General features: G+C 39.9%; 1 protein-coding gene across 1 annotated transcript in view; it reads left to right on the plus strand.

Moving 5' to 3' along the window:
* The window catches only part of LAMA1 (laminin subunit alpha 1), a 157,436-nt gene that overhangs the window by 50,519 nt on the left and 89,215 nt on the right, over positions 1–17,702 (plus strand). The window contains exons 4-11 of the mRNA XM_004742732.3: positions 3,526–3,768; positions 5,098–5,277; positions 7,866–7,955; positions 11,030–11,147; positions 12,136–12,314; positions 13,039–13,144; positions 15,405–15,565; positions 16,746–16,886. Of these exons, the coding sequence (XP_004742789.1) occupies positions 3,526–3,768; positions 5,098–5,277; positions 7,866–7,955; positions 11,030–11,147; positions 12,136–12,314; positions 13,039–13,144; positions 15,405–15,565; positions 16,746–16,886 (1,218 nt within the window). The remainder of the gene's footprint in view (positions 1–3,525; positions 3,769–5,097; positions 5,278–7,865; positions 7,956–11,029; positions 11,148–12,135; positions 12,315–13,038; positions 13,145–15,404; positions 15,566–16,745; positions 16,887–17,702) is intronic.

Raw genomic sequence — 17,702 nt, forward strand, 5'->3', positions numbered from 1 at the left:
CTCATGGTATCCCCACATGGTCGCCCTTAGGTCTGTGTGCATCTGTGTCCTAATCTTCTTCTGAAGTCCCTGGTCGTGTTAAACTGGGGCTCACCTGCATGGCCTCATTTAACTTGAATGACCTCTTGACCCTGTCTGCAGATAGAGTCACATTCTGAGGTAGTAAGGGTTAGGACTTTGACATATGAGTTTTGGGGAGACACAATTCAGTCAAAAACATGGCTTCACTGAGGACAAACTATGTTTAGATGCTTCATGCATTCCTCTTCTTCTTTCATAGATTCACAGCTTGTAGTGCCTTTCTGGGTTTGTTTTTTGGTTTCCAATTTGGGGACCTTGAGGACTATGGAGAGATTGTGAGAACAATACCCAGCTTCACAGCCCAAGGCCTTGATCAAGATAAGAGTTAAACATTTCCTTCCTTGAAGAATTGTCCTGATGTTTCCCCCTCATGGTTGTCCTTCGATTTAGCCTGATTTTCTCGTAGATGGCTAAGCTCTCAGTATGAAAGCTGACAAGAGTTTGAGGAAAATCCAAGAACAGGGTATTGCAATAATGGAAAAACTGGGTTAGCACCCACCTATTGCCCCAGCCTGGAACGTGGCCCTTCCTTTTCCTTGCCTTCTGTACCAGCAAAGCATGGTGATTGACTGCTGGGCTCAAAGTCCTACAGTATACATTTTTAAAAAAATATTTTATTTATTTATTTGACAGAGAGCAAGAGAGTACAAGCAGGGGGAGTGGCAGAGTGAGAGGGAGAAGCAGACTCCCCGTCGAGCAGGGAGCCAGATGTGGGGCTTGATGTCAGGACCCTAGATCATGACCTGAGCCAAAGGCAGATCCTTAACTGACTGGGCCACCCGGGAGTCCCTGTGGCTCTCACAGTACCTATGAGATCCTGGGATTACATAACCTTTCCATGCCTAAGTTTTCTCATCTGTAAAGTGACAGAAATAACAATATATACTTCATAAGAAGAATTTAGTGATAGAATTAGAAAAGCCAATGATTCTAATGAGGCACTAATAATTCTAATTAATTATTAAGTAGCTTATTAATTGTATTAATATTATTAATAATTCTTTAAATATTATTAATTATTAATAATTCATTGTTGGCCACAGTACATGCTCCATTAGCATTAGCTGTCATTAATTTTTGTTTCTTACACAACCTCCCATCCCCGCCCCCCACCACCCCCAGCTCATCCCAGGCTCTCCCAATAGAAACTCCAGAGTTAGTTGGAACAGCTGCCACTGCATTTGTTTAGATGACCCAGTGTGCAAGTGAACTTAGGTGTCTTTTATTTGGGTATCACAAAAAGGAAGTTCAGCAGCCTTAGGTATGTGTGGACTTGTGGGGGCCAGTGTTCTTATTGGGACCTATGACTCAGTAGTTTGTCTCTCAATTTCTCTATACATCAGTTTCCAAATATGTAAGAGGCACAACAGTCATTTGGAACTCAAGGAGTTGTTTGGGATTAAATGAGATGATACGCATAAAGTTCTTAACATGCATGAAGTCATCCCGTTAGTTCTTTCCATTGTAAATGTGAAACTGGAAAACAGAAGGGAAATACATTTCATTTCTGCTGTCTTTGTGAATTTCCTTTCCTTCTATCCGTCTCTAATGGGCTGCCCCATCATGCTGTCTCACTGGGCACCTCCATTTAAAAAAAAAAAGATTTATTTATTTATTTGAGAGAGAGAGAGAGAAAGCACACAAGTTGGGGGAGGGGTTAAGGGAGAGGGAGAGAATCTCAAGTAGATTCCCTGCTGAGCTTGGAGTCCCACATGAGGCTCGGTCCTACCACCCCAAGGTCATGGCCAGACCTGAAATCAAGAGTCATATACATAACCAACTCAGCCAGCCAGGCATTCCTGGGCATCTCCATTTTTTAGAGTCTTGTGAAATGGTAAATATTTTCAGATAAACAGGAAGTTGGAGCGGAGAACTTTGGATTCTGGAGATGATATATGATTATTTATTTAAGTGTCTATAGGAAAGCTACATGAAATGGAATCCTCATGTTTTCTGCAGCTCCAGAGAATGGAATTTATGAGGCACCTTGAGAATCAATTCAGGGAAAGATCCCCTAACAGAGGAAATTTCCATAAAACAAAAGAACTATCTTAAGAGCAAGTGAATTTCCTGTCACTGGATTGTTCCAAGAGGGGCTGGTTAGTGGACACATGATTCCTTTTAGTGCTGAATTTGGGGCTATGCAGCAACAAGATTCCCTTCCAAATGCAAGACTTGCCTGGCTATTTATTGCTCATCTACATCCCATTTCCCCCTGTTATGCAAGCTCTGCACTTTCTAACTTTTTATTTCTTTCTAAATGAACAGTTTGTAATCTTTCAGAACAGTTTTTAATGTTTACAGAAAAACGAGTGTAAAGTATGGAATCCCATACACCCCTCACTCTTCTGCATCCATTCCCCTTCTTATTCACATCTTGCATTAGTGTAAAATATTTGTTTAAACTGGTGAGCTGATGTGGATACATTATTACTAATTAAGTAATTACAGTGTTTCACTCTTTGTGTTGCACATTCTATGGGTTTTAACAGATGTTTAATGACACGTGTCCACAATTACATATTCTACAGGGTAGCTTCACGGCCTTAAGAATCCTCTGTGGCCCCCTGGAGGTCATTTGTCCTTCCCCCTCAACCCTTGGCAACTACTGATCTTTTTCTGTCTCTGTTTTTTTACCTTATCCAGCATGCCATATTTTGGGGATTATATTATATGTAGCCTTTTCAGATTGGCCCTTTCACTTAACAACATGCATTTAAATTTCCTCTATATCTTTTTATAGTGTGAGAGCTTATTTCTTTTTATCACTGAATAATATGTTAGTGGACCGTGTATCACACTTTGTTCATCCATTCGCCTTTGGAAATTTTCCATTCATTTAGGTAAGTATCGAGCAGTGCAGTTGCTGGGTTACACGGTAAGAATATGGTTAGCTTTTATAGAAACTGACAAACCACATTCTAAAGCCGCTTTACCATTTTGCATTCCTGTCAGCGATTCATGGGAGTTCCTATTGTTCTACATCCTTGTCGGCTTTCTGTATTGTTCATGTTTTGGATTGACGTCATTCAAATAGGCACACACGTAGTGGACTTTTCCCCCTCATATTCAGATGTGTTATTTCCAAATTACTAAAGAAATACACTTGAGCTACCATTGGTGTAATGTGATGTCACTACTATCATTCAGGATCCCGATGACACTGAAAACGAGAGAACAAGCACTTGTGCTAATATTACTACTGTTCACGATGGTTGTAATTATACACATTTATTTGTGAGAGTATTTTTTTGAGTTTATTTGGCAAAGTGATGCCTCTAGGGGAATATTCACAAGACCTATTTCTGATCAACATTTATATGGAATTACACCCAAAAGCATGAGGAGACGTTGGCGATCATCCTATCAGTCTCCCAAGAGGCAATTTATTTTCAAGAGGTTCTAATGGTTCTTGATTGACATTTATTACTATCCTTGTTTTAGGTCTTTCAAGTCGCCTACGTCATCATCAAAGCTGCTAATGCGCCTCGACCTGGGAACTGGATTTTGGAACGTTCTCTGGACGGCACAGTGTTCAGCCCCTGGCAGTATTATGCAGTTAGTGACACGGAGTGTTTGACTCGTTACAATATCACTCCGAGACGGGGGCCGCCCACCTACAGGGCTGATGACGAAGTGATCTGCACCTCTTACTATTCTCGCCTGGTGCCCCTTGAGCATGGAGAGGTACTGTGCCCACCACAGCCATGTCGGGTTTTTCTCCAGAGCCCTCACCTCTGATGTAAAGATAGCCATTGTAAGAGCCAATATCAGACATTCCAGGTCGATTTCTCTGAGTACAGATTACAGAGATCTTTAACTATCTAGCTGTGTTCAAGATATTGACGGGAGTCTCCTGATGATTGATGTTGTAACCCATACATTTCACCTTATTGATTTCTTCCTTTCAGGAAGAGCCCTTAGTCTTCCGTTTACCGTGACTCAATAACTCTATCAGATCCTCTTAAAGCACCTTTCCCATGACACCAGGGCAAGCACATTTGTTGAAATATTAAAGGGAGAGTGAAAATGCCTCTAAAAGATGTAGTTTCTAGTTTTCTCTGCGACATTCTCCTGTTTGGAGGTGTTGAGAGTTGGAGATGGCTCGTGAAATACTATAGCTCAGTGCTCACCATGCCCAGAATTCACACTTCATGATTCACACTTCATGATTCCAGAGTCCCAGATTGAGTCCTGCATTGGGCTCCCAGCTCCATGGGGAGTCTGCTTCTCCCTCTGACTGTCTCCCCTCTCATGCTCTCTCTCTCAAATAAATAAATAAAATCTTAAAAAAAAAAAAGTCAGAGTATAATAAAAAACAAGTTTTTTTGTTTTTTTTTTTTTTCTGGTAAGTAGAGGAAGCAGGATGTGGGTGCAGGGGAGGGCAGACTGAGAGAGAATTTTAATCAGGGCAGATCCCAGTGAGGGGCTCGATCTCATGATCCTGAGATCATGACTTGAGCCAAAAGCAAGAGTCAGATGCTTAACTAACTAAGCCTCCCAGGCGCCCCCAAAAAACAAGCCATTCTTTAGTAGTGTCTGGTTTGATGAGATAAAACTACAAATCCTCTCCTGAGGACTCTTCCCAGCAGGAATGCCGCAGCAAGACTGCATTGTTTCGAGAGCTGAGATTAAGAGAGTGGGTATACAAAGCTTTCTGGAACCTTCTCTCACTCTCTCCAGTATGTTCTGGGCATTTAGAATTTGTTTCATAGGAGTCATAGCCTAATGATGCATGTTGAAATACCCTCCACACTGGGAGAAGTGGTCCTGTTAAGTTTTCTAGCCATTTCTGAGCTGCCAGAAGGCATAACTTCAAATTAATTGAAGATGTTTTGTGATCATGGTGTTCATTGATAATACTTAACAAATGTTGGGTTTCTACAAGAATCTAGTTGTTCGGTTTGATTTTTAAGTAGTATCAGTAAAAGATTATGTCCTGAAGTTAAACAATCAGGGCTATATTTTTGCATGGTTAAGATGGACATTTGTTTGTTTTGATGTCTTTATGGTTAGATTCACACATCACTAGTCAACGGCAGACCGAGCGCTGATGATCTTTCACCCAAGCTGTTGGAGTTTACTTCCGCCCGATATATTCGCCTTCGCTTACAGCGCATTAGAACCCTCAACGCCGATCTCATGACCCTCAGCCACCGTGATCCTAAAGACCTTGATCCTATTGTTACAAGACGGGTGAGTCTATGGCAGAGCTCTCGCCCATTGTGAAAGGTTTATTTTGTTTAAGGAACACAGACTTTTCTTTTTGATTGGCTTCGTTCTCCCAGGTTGGCCTTTTCCCCCCTTGTTTCGCTGAAGATCATTATATATGCTTTGTTTAACATGCCACCTTTCTCAACTAGGGGATGGTTCTGACATTGCGTCCTTGCCCTTCCCCCACCCTTCCATAATGCCATTCTGTAGCGAGTGCTGCGGTATTGCTCTTTACACTCTGGTCTGACTCCGCATCTGATCTTTAGCAAGTAAGCTGTTGTTCTCGCTTTTTAAAAGGAAATTTTAAAGTTTGAGTTATAATTTACATTCAAAAAGATGTACTGATTTTAAGTGTATAGTAAATATACGAGGCTTATGTGGGCAAATATTTTCAAATCCCTTGGATAAACTAGGAGTGGAATTACTGAGTTATAGTGTAGCTGTGTGTTTAATATTGAAGAATTTGTGAAGCCGTACAGAAAGTTTTACCGTTTTGTAGACCAGCAACCGGTGAGAGTGCTGTTGTATGACAGATTGTCACAGATTTGGGTTGTCAACTCATTTTCATTTTTTATTTTAAAGATTTTATTTATTTATTTGACAAAGATCACAAGTAGGCAGAGAGGCAGGCAGAGAGACAGAAGGGGAAGCAGGGTCCCCACTGAGCAGGGAGCCGGATGTGGGGCTCGATCCCAGGACCCTGAGACCATGACCAGAGCTGAAGGCAGAGGCTCAACCCACTGAACCACCCAGGCACCCTTCAACCCATTTTCAGATCAGCCATTCTCATATGTATATGGGGACGGTTCCTTGTGAGGTTAATTTGTATTTCCCTGATGAAACATGTGAGCCCGTGCTCATCGGTATCTGATCGAGTATTTTTGTCCATATTTCATTTGGGTCATTCTGTCTCCTTATTACAGAGCTATAAAAGACTTCTTTATATTTTGTGTACAAGTCCTTTGTCAGATCTCCACATTGCAAATATCTTCTCTGTCTGGAGTGTGCTTATTCACTTTCCCATTACATTTGAGAGGTTTTAATTTTAATGAAGTCCCATATATTATTTTTTCTTTAATAGTTCATGTTTTCTGTATCTTTCCTGAAAACCCCTTTTTTAATTCCAGGTTTGCAAAGATGTTACCCTAGGCTTCTCTCTGGTAGCTTTATAGTTTTAGCTTTTACATCTATTGTATTTCAAATTAATTTTTGTGTTTGGTGTGAGGTAGAGGTCAAGGCTCTTCATTTCCCTGTATATGCCTGCAACTGTGCCAGCACCATTTGTCTTCATGCCAATAACAAATGTTCTCAGTTGCTGTAGTGTTTTAGACTTAAGCCTTGAAGTCAGGTACTAAAATAGCCCAACTGAGTTCTTTTTCGATATCTTTGGCTATTCTAGATTCATTTTGTCTCCTTGTACATTTTAGAATGGGTTTGTTAATTTCTGCCTCCCCCCCCAAAAAAAAATCCTGTTAATATTTTCATTGAGATTCCACTGGATTGATAGATCAGTTTGAGAAGGACTTCAGAAGACATTTTGATAATATTGGATTCTCTAATCTGTGAACATCCTGTATCTCTCCACCTGTCTTGGCCCTCTGTAATTCCTCTTGGCAGTGTTTCGTTATTTGTTTATTTGTACCTCTATTATTCAGTTTATTCTTAATATACATTTTTGTCTGTTGGCCTTAATAGATTGCTTTCTAGATTTTATTCTCCTTTGCTAATGTGTAAAAATACAGCCCATTTTTGTTGATTGATTTTGTATATTATTTTTGCTAAATTGTTAAAGTCACAGATTATTTCTAGTAGGTTGTTTGTTTGTTTGTTTTAGACTTTCCCAAGTACACAATAATATCATCTACAAATAATGAGAATTTGGCCTTACTGTGCACTCTTTCTGTCTTTGATTTCTTTTTTCTTGCATTATTGAACTGGATGGGACCTCCCATAGATGTGGAATGGAAATGATGAGAGGAAAGCACTTAATCTTTCACTGCTAGCTCTTAGGTTTTCATGGATTCCCTTTAGTAGAGCTGAACAGATTCTTTTACTGGCTTGGCAGGTTTTTTTAAGTGGATGGTGGTAAACATGTCTGTAACACATTTTTCGTGAATTTATAGAAATGATCAAATGATTTTTTCTCCTTTATCCTGTTAATATGATGATTTACTTTTACTGATCTTCCTATGTTGAACGAACTTTGCATTTTGGGGGAAAATTCTACTTGGTCATGCATTGTTATCTTTTGTATAAAGTACTATATTCAATTGTAGAGTGCTGCATTCAGTGTTTTTTTATGGGTTTTGAATATGACTGGCTGGTATGAGGTGCAGCCGAGTTCAGAATTCTTTTAGATTCATTTGGTTTCTGTTGATGAGCTCATTGGGGCACTTTTTGTTTAAAATCAACACAAGGATTTTTGTGCATGAAGTATAATTTAAAAGGTGTGTCAAATTATTTTTTAGGTTACCCGTAACAGCTGAGCTGTATGTTGGAGAGCCCAACATTTTCTTTGAACTGAAATAAAAGAGGCCTTAATTTCTGTTTGTCACGTTCTTTTTCCTTAGTATTACTATTCAATCAAAGACATTTCTGTTGGAGGAATGTGTATTTGTTATGGACATGCCAGTAGTTGCCCCTGGGATGAAACTACAAAGGTGAGTTCCAGTATTTTACAGTTTATTAAAACTTTAAAAGACGAGTTATAGCTACAGTGTTTGCCTTACTGTTTTTTTTTCTTTACTCAAGTCAGATGTTGAAAGGTATGAAATTATGCTGCAAAAAAATTTTTTTCAGGTAATTTAACTGGTTTCATTTTTTTGAACAAATTTATTCCACTTTCTTTGGAAGATATATTTCTTTTGTTTGTTTTTTCCTCATTTGTCCAGCCCCAAGAAGATTTTTTTTATCATGATAAACATACTCTTTAATCTCTATCACTATTTGACCTATCTTCCCTACTCCACACCACTCCCCGCTGATAACCATCCGTTTGTTATCTATGACTAAGAGTCTGTTTCTTGATGTGCCTCTGCCTCTCTTTCTTTTTAAATTCTACATATGAGTGAGATCATATGGTATTTGTCATTGTCATTGGCTGACTTACTCTCTAGTTCTATCCATGTTGCAAATGGCAAGATTTCATTCTTTTTTATGGCTGAGTAATATTCCATTGTAGAAGATAGCACTTCTTCATTCATCTATTGACGATCACTTGGGCTTCATTCATAGTTTGGCTATCATAAATAATGCTGCAATAAACATAGGGTACGAGTACCCCCTTTGCATTAGCATTTTTATATTTATTGGGTAAATACCCAGTAGTGCATTTGCTGGATCATAGTGTAGTTCTATTTTTGATTTTTCGAGGAACCTCCACACTGTTTTCCACAGTGTCTACACCAGTGTGTCTACACTCTCACCAGGAGTGTAGGTGTAACCTCTTCTCCTTTCTCTATATCCTTATCCTTTGTGTTGTTGATTTTAGTCATTCTGACAGGTGTGAAACAACATCACATTGTAGCTTTGATTTGCATTTCCCTGATGATGAGTAATGTTGAGCATCTTTTCATTTGTCTGTAAGTCATCTGGATATCTTCTCTGGAAAAATATCTTTTTTTGTCTTCTGCCTATTTTTTAATTGGATTGTTTGTTTTTGGTGTTGAGTTGGATCAGTTCTTTTTTTTTTTTTTTAAAGATTTTATTTATTTATCAGAGAGAGAGAGGGAGAGAGTGAGCACAGGCAGACAGAATGGCAGACAGAGGCAGAGGGAGAAGCAGGCTCCCTGCCGAGCAAGGAGCCCGATGTGGGACTCGATCCCAGGACGCCGGGATCATGACCTGAGCCGAAGGCAGCTGCTTAACCAACTGAGCCACCCAGGCGTCCTGGATCAGTTCTTTATATATTTTGGATGCTAACTCTTTCTTGGGTGTGTCATTTGCAAATGTCCTCTCCCATTCAATAGGTTGCCTTTAGTTTTGTTGTTGGCTTCCTTTGCTGTGCAGAAACTTTTTATTTTGATGTAGTCCCAATAGTTGATTTTTGCTTTCATTTCCCTTGCCTCAGAAGACATATCTAGAAAAATGTTGCCATTGCCCATGTCAGAGAAATTACTGCCTGTGCTCTTTTCAAGACTTTTTATGGTTTCAGGTCTCACATTGGGTCTTCAATCCATTTTGAATTTATTTCCATGTATGGTAAAAGAAAGTGGTCCAGTTTCTCTCTTTTGCATGTACCTGTCCAGTTTTCGCAACACCATTTATTGAAGATATTTTTTTCTCCTTGTATATTCATTTCTCCTTTGTCAAAGCTTAATTCACCATATAATTCTGGGTTTATTTCTTGGTTTTCTATTCTATTCCATTGATCTATATATCTGTTTTTTATGCCAGTACCATACTGTTTAAATTACTACCACTTTGTAATATAACTTGAATTCCGGAATTGAGATACCTTTGATTTTATTTTTCATTTTCCAGATTGCTTTGGCTATTTGAGGTCTTTTATGGCTCCATACAAATGGTAGGATTGTTTGTTCTAATTCTGTGAAAAATGCTATTGGTGTTTTGGTAGGGATTGCACTAAATCTATAGATTCACTTGAGTAGTACAAGCATTTTAACAGCATTAGTTCTTCCAATCCACAAGTGTGGAATTTCTTTCCATTTTTTTGTGTCATCTTGAATTTCTTTCATTGGTGTTTTATTGTTTTCAGAGGACAGTTTTCTCACCTCTTTGGGTAAGTTTACTCCTAGATGTTTTATTGTTTTTGGTGTAATTGTAAATGGGATGGCTTTCTTAATTTCCTTTGCTGCTGCTTCATTATTAGTGCATAGCAATGCAACAGATTTCTGTAGGTTAATTTTGCATCCCGCAACTTCACTGAATTCATTTATTAGTTCTAGTAGTTTTTTGGTGGAGTCTTTGGGGTTTCCGTATATAGTAACATGCCTTCCTTCTTCCTTACCAGTTTCGATGCCTTTTATTTCTTTTATTTTTTTTTCATTTGGATGATGTATTTCTAAATAAATATATACTATGAATTTTTTTGTTGTAAAATATACGTAACATGAAATTTACCATTTTAACCATTTTCAGGTATACGGTTCCATGTATGATCTTTGAAGCTCTTTTCTGTATAAGACTGCAAAGCAAAAACCATGCAGTTATAATTTATATCATTTATGCTTTTTTTTTTAAAGAATGTTTGCTTTCCTCCCATTTTGGCCCTCTTCCATGTTTGTGGTACTAAATCAAGAGAAAATCAATTTTACCCATTTTAGCATAATATTAAGTGAATAGTATGACGCCCTGTTTCCTTTTAAACAACTTATATGAAGTGACTTGGTATTCCATCCCCCTCTAGTCTTTGTAATTCGCTGACTCTCAAATAGGATTATCCTCTATTGAGGCTGAAAATGAGGCAGATCAACCAAGTGTTTAGGAGGTGCTTATAAACCCTAAACATTAGTGCATCTTATTTGGAAAAGTTTTTGTTCATGAGCTCATTTCAGTTTTAGTTCTACTTTATTCTCTCTCATTTCTGTTTGTAACCAGGTCACGTGCATATATTTTCCTCCAACAATGAATGCCTCCACGCTCCATTGGAGCCCTATGTCCTCAGGGTCACCACCATGCTGGATATGTGACCGTGATCAGCTCTGTTACAAATAAAGTTACAAAAATTATGCAGGTTAATTTCCAGATGTCATTTTGTATTTCCCATTTCTAGAAACTACAATGTCTGTGTGAGCATAACACCTGTGGAGAGAGCTGCAGCCGGTGTTGCCCGGGGTACCACCAGCAGCCCTGGCGGCCTGGAACCGTTTCCGCCGGGAACACGTGCGAAAGTAGGTCTCCTGAGAATGGAAGGATGTAGCGTTTTTCCTTCTCAATACGCTTACTCTGATGATGACTTGACATTTTGACTAGTATGTAACTCTATATATTCAAAGAGTTCCCAAAGTGATGTGTGATTTAAATTTTAAGTACGCGATATAGTCACACGATTCCAGCATCCACCAATATATAAACAATATGTAGGGAAAAGTATTACTTCCACTCTGTCTCCATCCATCCTACTTTTTACTATTTCATATTATGTTCTTCCTGAAATTTTTATGCAAATAAAACATACATCAGCCTATTCCTCCCCCCACCGTAGCTCCTACGTGGGACCTGACATGCCAGGCCTATCATTCTATACATTGCTTTTATAGCTAATAGTATGTCTTGAAAATCTTTCCATGTTAGCAATATGAAACACTGTTCTTCTTTTTTTATTTTATTTATTTATTTTTCTTTTGATCCAGTATGATTAACACACAGTGTTATGTTAGTTTCAGGTGTATGATACATTCATTACTCAGTACTCATGAGGATGAGTGTGACTTCATCTCCTTCACCTATTTTGCCCTTCCCTCCACCCAACTCCCCTCTGGTCACCACCAGTTTGTTCTCTATTGGAATGCTGTTTTAAATGGATGCGATATATAATTAAAATAGCTACCCATCCATGGATAGTTTCGTTGTTCCCAGTCTTCTGTTAACACGAACAGCGGTGTGATGATCAAGCCTGTAGATATCATTCATAAATGCAGGTATTTCTGTGGGATTATGATCCCAGAAGATAGGTTGAGGGGTCAAATGGATATGCATGTGTATAATTTTGATGTCTACTCCCAATCGTCCTCTGTAAAATTGCCCATAATCTATTAAATTTACTTATTCTGGAATTTTGATTTAATTTACGGTCCTAGAAACTTACTTAGGGAGGGAAGGGTTTTCTTTATATAGGACTTAATAAATACATTAATTGAGATGCTCGAATTCTCCTAGAATGTAATTGTCACAATAAAGCCCAAGACTGTTACTATGATGAAACTGTTGCCAGTCAGAGGAGGAGTTTGAATACTGCTGGACAGTTCCAAGGAGGCGGGGTTTGCATCAATTGCCTGCAGAACACCATGGGGATCAATTGTGAGACCTGTATTGACGGATACTATAGACCATACAAGGTGAGAGCGTTTATATTATAGACCATACAAGGTGAGAGTGTTTCTTCACCAGAGCTGAATTTCATTGTCTTTCCAAAATGGAAAAGAGATTTTGCTAATGGTCATCTCCAATATTGGAAACTCATTTCCTTCTGTAATATTTTCTTTATATTCTTATTCTCCTAGTAGCCTTTTTCAGATATCCACTTCCTATCCAGTCTGTCCTGTTTTCTTAATCAGAGTAGGATGCTCACTTTTTAATTTAACTTGGATTTGGTGCCCTACTGTCTGTGTAGTCTTGGTTTTGTAATATTAACTGTGAATGTGAAGAGTCAGCCAAAAACTATCGCAGCTGTATCTTGCCCGTAGGGAGTGCTTGGTCCATCCTCTGCTGACCTGATAAGTCGTTATCACCCGGCTCCTACAGAGGTCTGGTCTAGGTGATGGTTATACATGACTGTGAGAGATAGAGAGGAGCAAGGGGAGCCCTGTAACAGTGATCAAGGAGAAGGAAGGCACCTTACTAACGACACTGGCTGCCATCCCATCCAAAAACATTTGGGGCTTTCTGTCTTGAGCTCGCATTATTTTCCTGAGACCTACACTCCCTGGATATACAAAATCATTATAATAGTCACATCTTGAATAAAAAGTCAATAACTTGTCATTGGTATTATTGTTGATATTATTGCTACTATTGTCATTCATTCTGGTAAGATAATCCAGGACAAACTCTGTCTTTCAGGTGTCTCCTTATGAAGACAACCCTTGTCGTCCTTGTGACTGTGACCCTTTTGGGTCCCTGAGTTCAGTCTGTATTAAAGATGAGCTCCAATCGGACTTACACAAAGGTAGCTCCTTGGTTCGCTTTTGTGCTTGAATTGATCTAGGGGGGGGCGGTGCATGGAAAATTTGTGCTTGGTGGAACTATCATCACTGGATAGAATCAGATCACATGATTCTTTACTGATTCTTTTGTTTATAAAATATTTATCAACCTACTTACTATGTGGCCCAGGAATTTTTTAGGGCCCAGGAATATGTACTTGAACAAGATGAGCAAAAGTTCTGCTCACAGGCAGACACTCAACGAAGTACACGCATAGTATAACTCCGGGTAGGGATGAATGCTATGGGCATGGAGCAAACTTAGGAGTCATGATTGGAGGGAGGTGGGGTGTAAGAGGGCAATCTTGGGGTGATGGAATGACATTTGAGCAGATAATTGAGCATTTGATAAAAGAAGAAATAAGTCCCAGTTTAAAGCCATAGGGGAACACAGTAAATAGCAATCCTTCTCTTTAGCTCTTACAAGACACTCACAAGGCTTTTGCACACATCATCTGGCAAAGCAAACAAATTCTCCTGCTGACTTTGTAAATGTCAGTGTTCTTTCTGTTGCAAAAACTGGCAAAGGACTTGCAAATAGCACAATCTCCTGAAAAAGTTGCATCTGTTCAAAGACTTCTGTGACCTCATCAAATTCTCGGTCACTATCAGTTAAAGTGGATACTGACCAGCAGGGAAGGGTTTGCCAAGTGTGGAGCCCACCCTCAATGCAGGGGGTAATTTACACAACTGAATTAATCCTTCCCTGTGACTGGTAATGGGATGCTAATGATAATGAGGATGATGGTGATTGTAGTGACGATTACCCTTGATTGGGTTCACTTTAAGAAATACATCATTTAAACATTCAACCAGAGCAGATAGAAATTATTTAACACATTTTATAGGCAAGGAAGCTGTAGCTCAAAGCAGTTAAGAAACCTGGCTGAGGTTACACAACTAGGAAATTTCAGAGCTGGTGTTAAAAGCAAAAATAGTGCTGATTGCCCTTTATCATTCCCCTTGCACTTTCAAAAAAAAAAAAAAAAGCTTTATTTTGTGATACAGTTCACTAACATACAATTCGCCCATTTAAAGTACAGGATTCAATGTTTTGGGGTACACTTGTGTGTGCAGCCATCAACACAGCCTACGACTAGACAATTTTCATCACTCTGTAAGAAACCCCTTCCCCTTGGTAATCACTTCCCATTTCCCTCCACACCCTCTGCCCCAGTGCTAGGCAAACACTGATCTACTTTCTGCCCATGGAGCTGCTTATTCAGGACATTTCGTATAAATTTATCCATGCTGTAGCCTCCATTGGTCCTTTTTTTTACTTTTCTGAATACTACTCTATCATATGTATGTTCCACATTTCATAAGCCACTCATCAGTTGATGGGTATTTCATTTGTTTCCACTCTTTGGTTATTACAAATAATGCTGCTACAAACATTCGTGTCTAGCTTTTTTTGTGGACGTATGTTTTCATTGTTCTTGGGTAAATGGTTAAGAGTGGAATACCTGGGTCATAGAGTAACATGCTTCATACTTTGAAGAAATGCCAAACTGCTTTCCTTTCTTTTTTTTTTTTTTAATTTTTATTTAAATTCAATTAACTGTCATAGAGGGCATCCTTAGCTTTAGGTGTACTGTTCAATAATTTATTACTTGTGTTTAACAGCCAGTGTTCATCATATCATGTACCCAGTTTTCCAAAGTCATGGCGCCATTGGACATTTCCACCAGCCTCTGTTTTTCATCTCTGTTTTCTTTTTTTATTTATTTTATTTTTTTAATTTTTTTTTTAAGATTTTTATTTATTTATTTATTTGACAGAGAGAGAGATCACAAGTAGGCTGAGAGGCAGGCAGAGAGAGAGAAGGAAGCAGGCTCCCGCTGAGCAGAGAGCCCAATGCGGGGCTCGATCCCAGGACCCTGAGATCATGACCTGAGCCGAAGGCAGTGGCTTAATCCACTGAGCCACCCAGGCGCCCCTGTTTTCTTTTTTTAAACCAAGATAAACTGTGATCTGTGTGCCGTATCTGGTACACCCCCTGTTTTTGTAAATCAAGTTTTATTGGAACAGAGCTATGCCTATCTGTTGAGGTGTTATGTGTGGCTGGTCCCAGGCACTTAGGGCAGAGTTGGTAATTGCAACAGAGATTTCTGGCCACAAAGCTTGAAATAGTTCATCTCCAGCCCTTTAGAGAAATAGTTTCCAACCCCTGCTTTAACGTTTTTGCCCTACTATTGAGGATTGCCATCCTTTTCTTCCCAGGGAAGCGGCCGGGTCAATGCCCATGCAAGGAAGGCTACGCAGGAGAAAAATGTGATCGCTGCCAGTTTGGTTACAAGGCTTACCCAACCTGCGTCCGCTGTGAGTGTAGTCGGGCTGGGAGTGTGAATGAGGACCCATGCTCAGAGCCTTGTCTCTGTAAGGTACGTGTGCAGGTTAAAGATGACCCTGAGTTTCCTTTGAGGTGTCCTAAGAAAACAACACAGCCCATCGGCTCAGGCGATCAGTTTTTGAGCAAAGCAGCAAGGTTTAAGTAGAAGTCTCCTTCCTGTACCTTCCTGAGAAGCATGATGCTCTGTCACAGTCCTTGTCCTTAGCCTCTGATGGGCACCCAATTTTATTTCTTTCTTTGCTTTCTGGGCAATGGCTGTCTATTCCAGAGGTATTTCTGTGACTTCCAAGGTGAAACCAAATGCTTCATTTCTTTAGCCTGGGCCATTATCCGACATTCTGGTCCAGCTTAATGTTTCAAGAAGAAGCAGATAAATAATAAATTTATAAAAATATTAATTAAAGGCAGAGATGTTATTTTGGATTTCTCTTAAAAAGGAATTGGACAGTGATAAAAATCAGTTGTTAGGTAACAGGGAGTGGGGACCTTTTGCTATCTGATATTAATACCCGTTTCCCCATAATAACCATGACTTGTTGGACTTCCCATTCTATCTTCTGTGCTTCTTCCCATGTAAGCAGGGTCTTAAGCATATGATATAAGTGACTGAAAATAATCTTGAGCAGTTTTTAATAAGACAAATATATACCTTTCTATATTAATAAGACAGATATATACCCTCCTCAGGCTTTAAAATTCTCGAAAGATCACAAAAATGGAAGATTTAGAACCAAGCAATACCATAAAAGTCATTTCAATATAAATGACTGAGCTCTGGGATCCTGACCCTCATTATTTTTTTTTTAAAGATTTTATTTGTTTATTTGACAGAGATCACAAGTAGGCAGAGAGGCAGGCAGAGAGAGAGAGGGGAGGAAGCAGGATCCCTGCTAAGCAGAAATACCGACTCGGGGCTCGATCCTAGGACCCTGGGATCATGACCTGAGCCGAAGGCAGAGGCTTTAACCCACTGAGCCACCCAGGCACCCCTTTTGACCCTCATTCTTGACTACAAAATTAAGTGGTCATAATTTCAAAAATATCTGTTCTGGAAATAATGACTTCATGAAGCTATACATCTCCTTGGAGCATCTATTTTCTTAACTGTTTCTCTGCAAACACCTTTCTTGTTAATGTCATGTTAATGCCACTTTATTCTACCTACCTAGACACACTGGTTTCAAAGCTAATCTTCTCTCTATTCCTTGCAGGAAAATGTTGAGGGAGACAATTGTGACCTCTGCAAGCCAGGATTCTATAACCTGAAGGAGAGAAACCCTGAGGGCTGCTCGGAGTGCTTCTGCTTTGGTGTTTCTGATGTCTGTGACAGCCTTTCTTGGTCCATCAGTCAGGTGCGGGTACCTTCCCAGAGCCCCGATTTAAGATGCGTGCCACCTCAAATGAGTAATCTGAGAGCTGTGTTCTAAAGCATGGGGGTCTGCCTTTTCCTGTACCACCACTCCCAGCCATTTGGAATGACCTGGGCACGGATCAGAGGCAGCCCACTACTACAGTATCACAAAAGTTTCTTCCTTGGTCATGTATTTGTTCCTACATACATTTCCCTATCCAAACAATAGGATGTTATTATTATATTGTAGAATGTACCGTGTTTCAGTGTTTTCTGTGGGGAAGTGCATCTGGTTGTGGTGTCAAAGGTGAGCTCTGGGCCCACTGCTCCACACTGGTCCCAGGCTGGGGAACTCATCAGGACATGGGGCCATGGAGAATTTTCTAGCTCAGGGAACCTGGTGAGAGTAGGAACAACAGGTGACATAGGAAGTATAAGGGCAGGCAAGGTATCCTCAGTTGTTCTGGGAATGGGGAGTCCTGGGGGGATGCTAAAGGGTGCCTGGGAGGCCAGTGGGATGGCTGGAGGTTAGGGTGGACCCCAGGGTACAGGGCTCATCTGTTGTAAACAACTGGGCTCTCCATGACCATCTCAGGAGAACTGTATTCAGGGTGTGTGTTGGCAGGGGGGTGTGCTGGTCCCTGTCTCTTCTTTTCCTCCCTCTCTGGCAGGTTGGTGAGGAGTGGGAGCAACATGGGGGAGGGAGTGGGAACCCCAAACAGTACCTGAGAAGGAAGATGAATTCCTGTGGCTACCATGGGGGGTAATGGCTTATCATGTCTTTGTAGATGACAAATTAGGAAGATGGGATCTGAAG

The sequence above is a fragment of the Mustela putorius genome, unplaced genomic scaffold, assembly GCF_011764305.1.
Source record: "Mustela putorius furo isolate JIRA1106 unplaced genomic scaffold, ASM1176430v1.1 tig00003858_pilon_pilon_pilon, whole genome shotgun sequence".
NCBI lineage: Eukaryota > Metazoa > Chordata > Mammalia > Carnivora > Mustelidae > Mustela > Mustela putorius.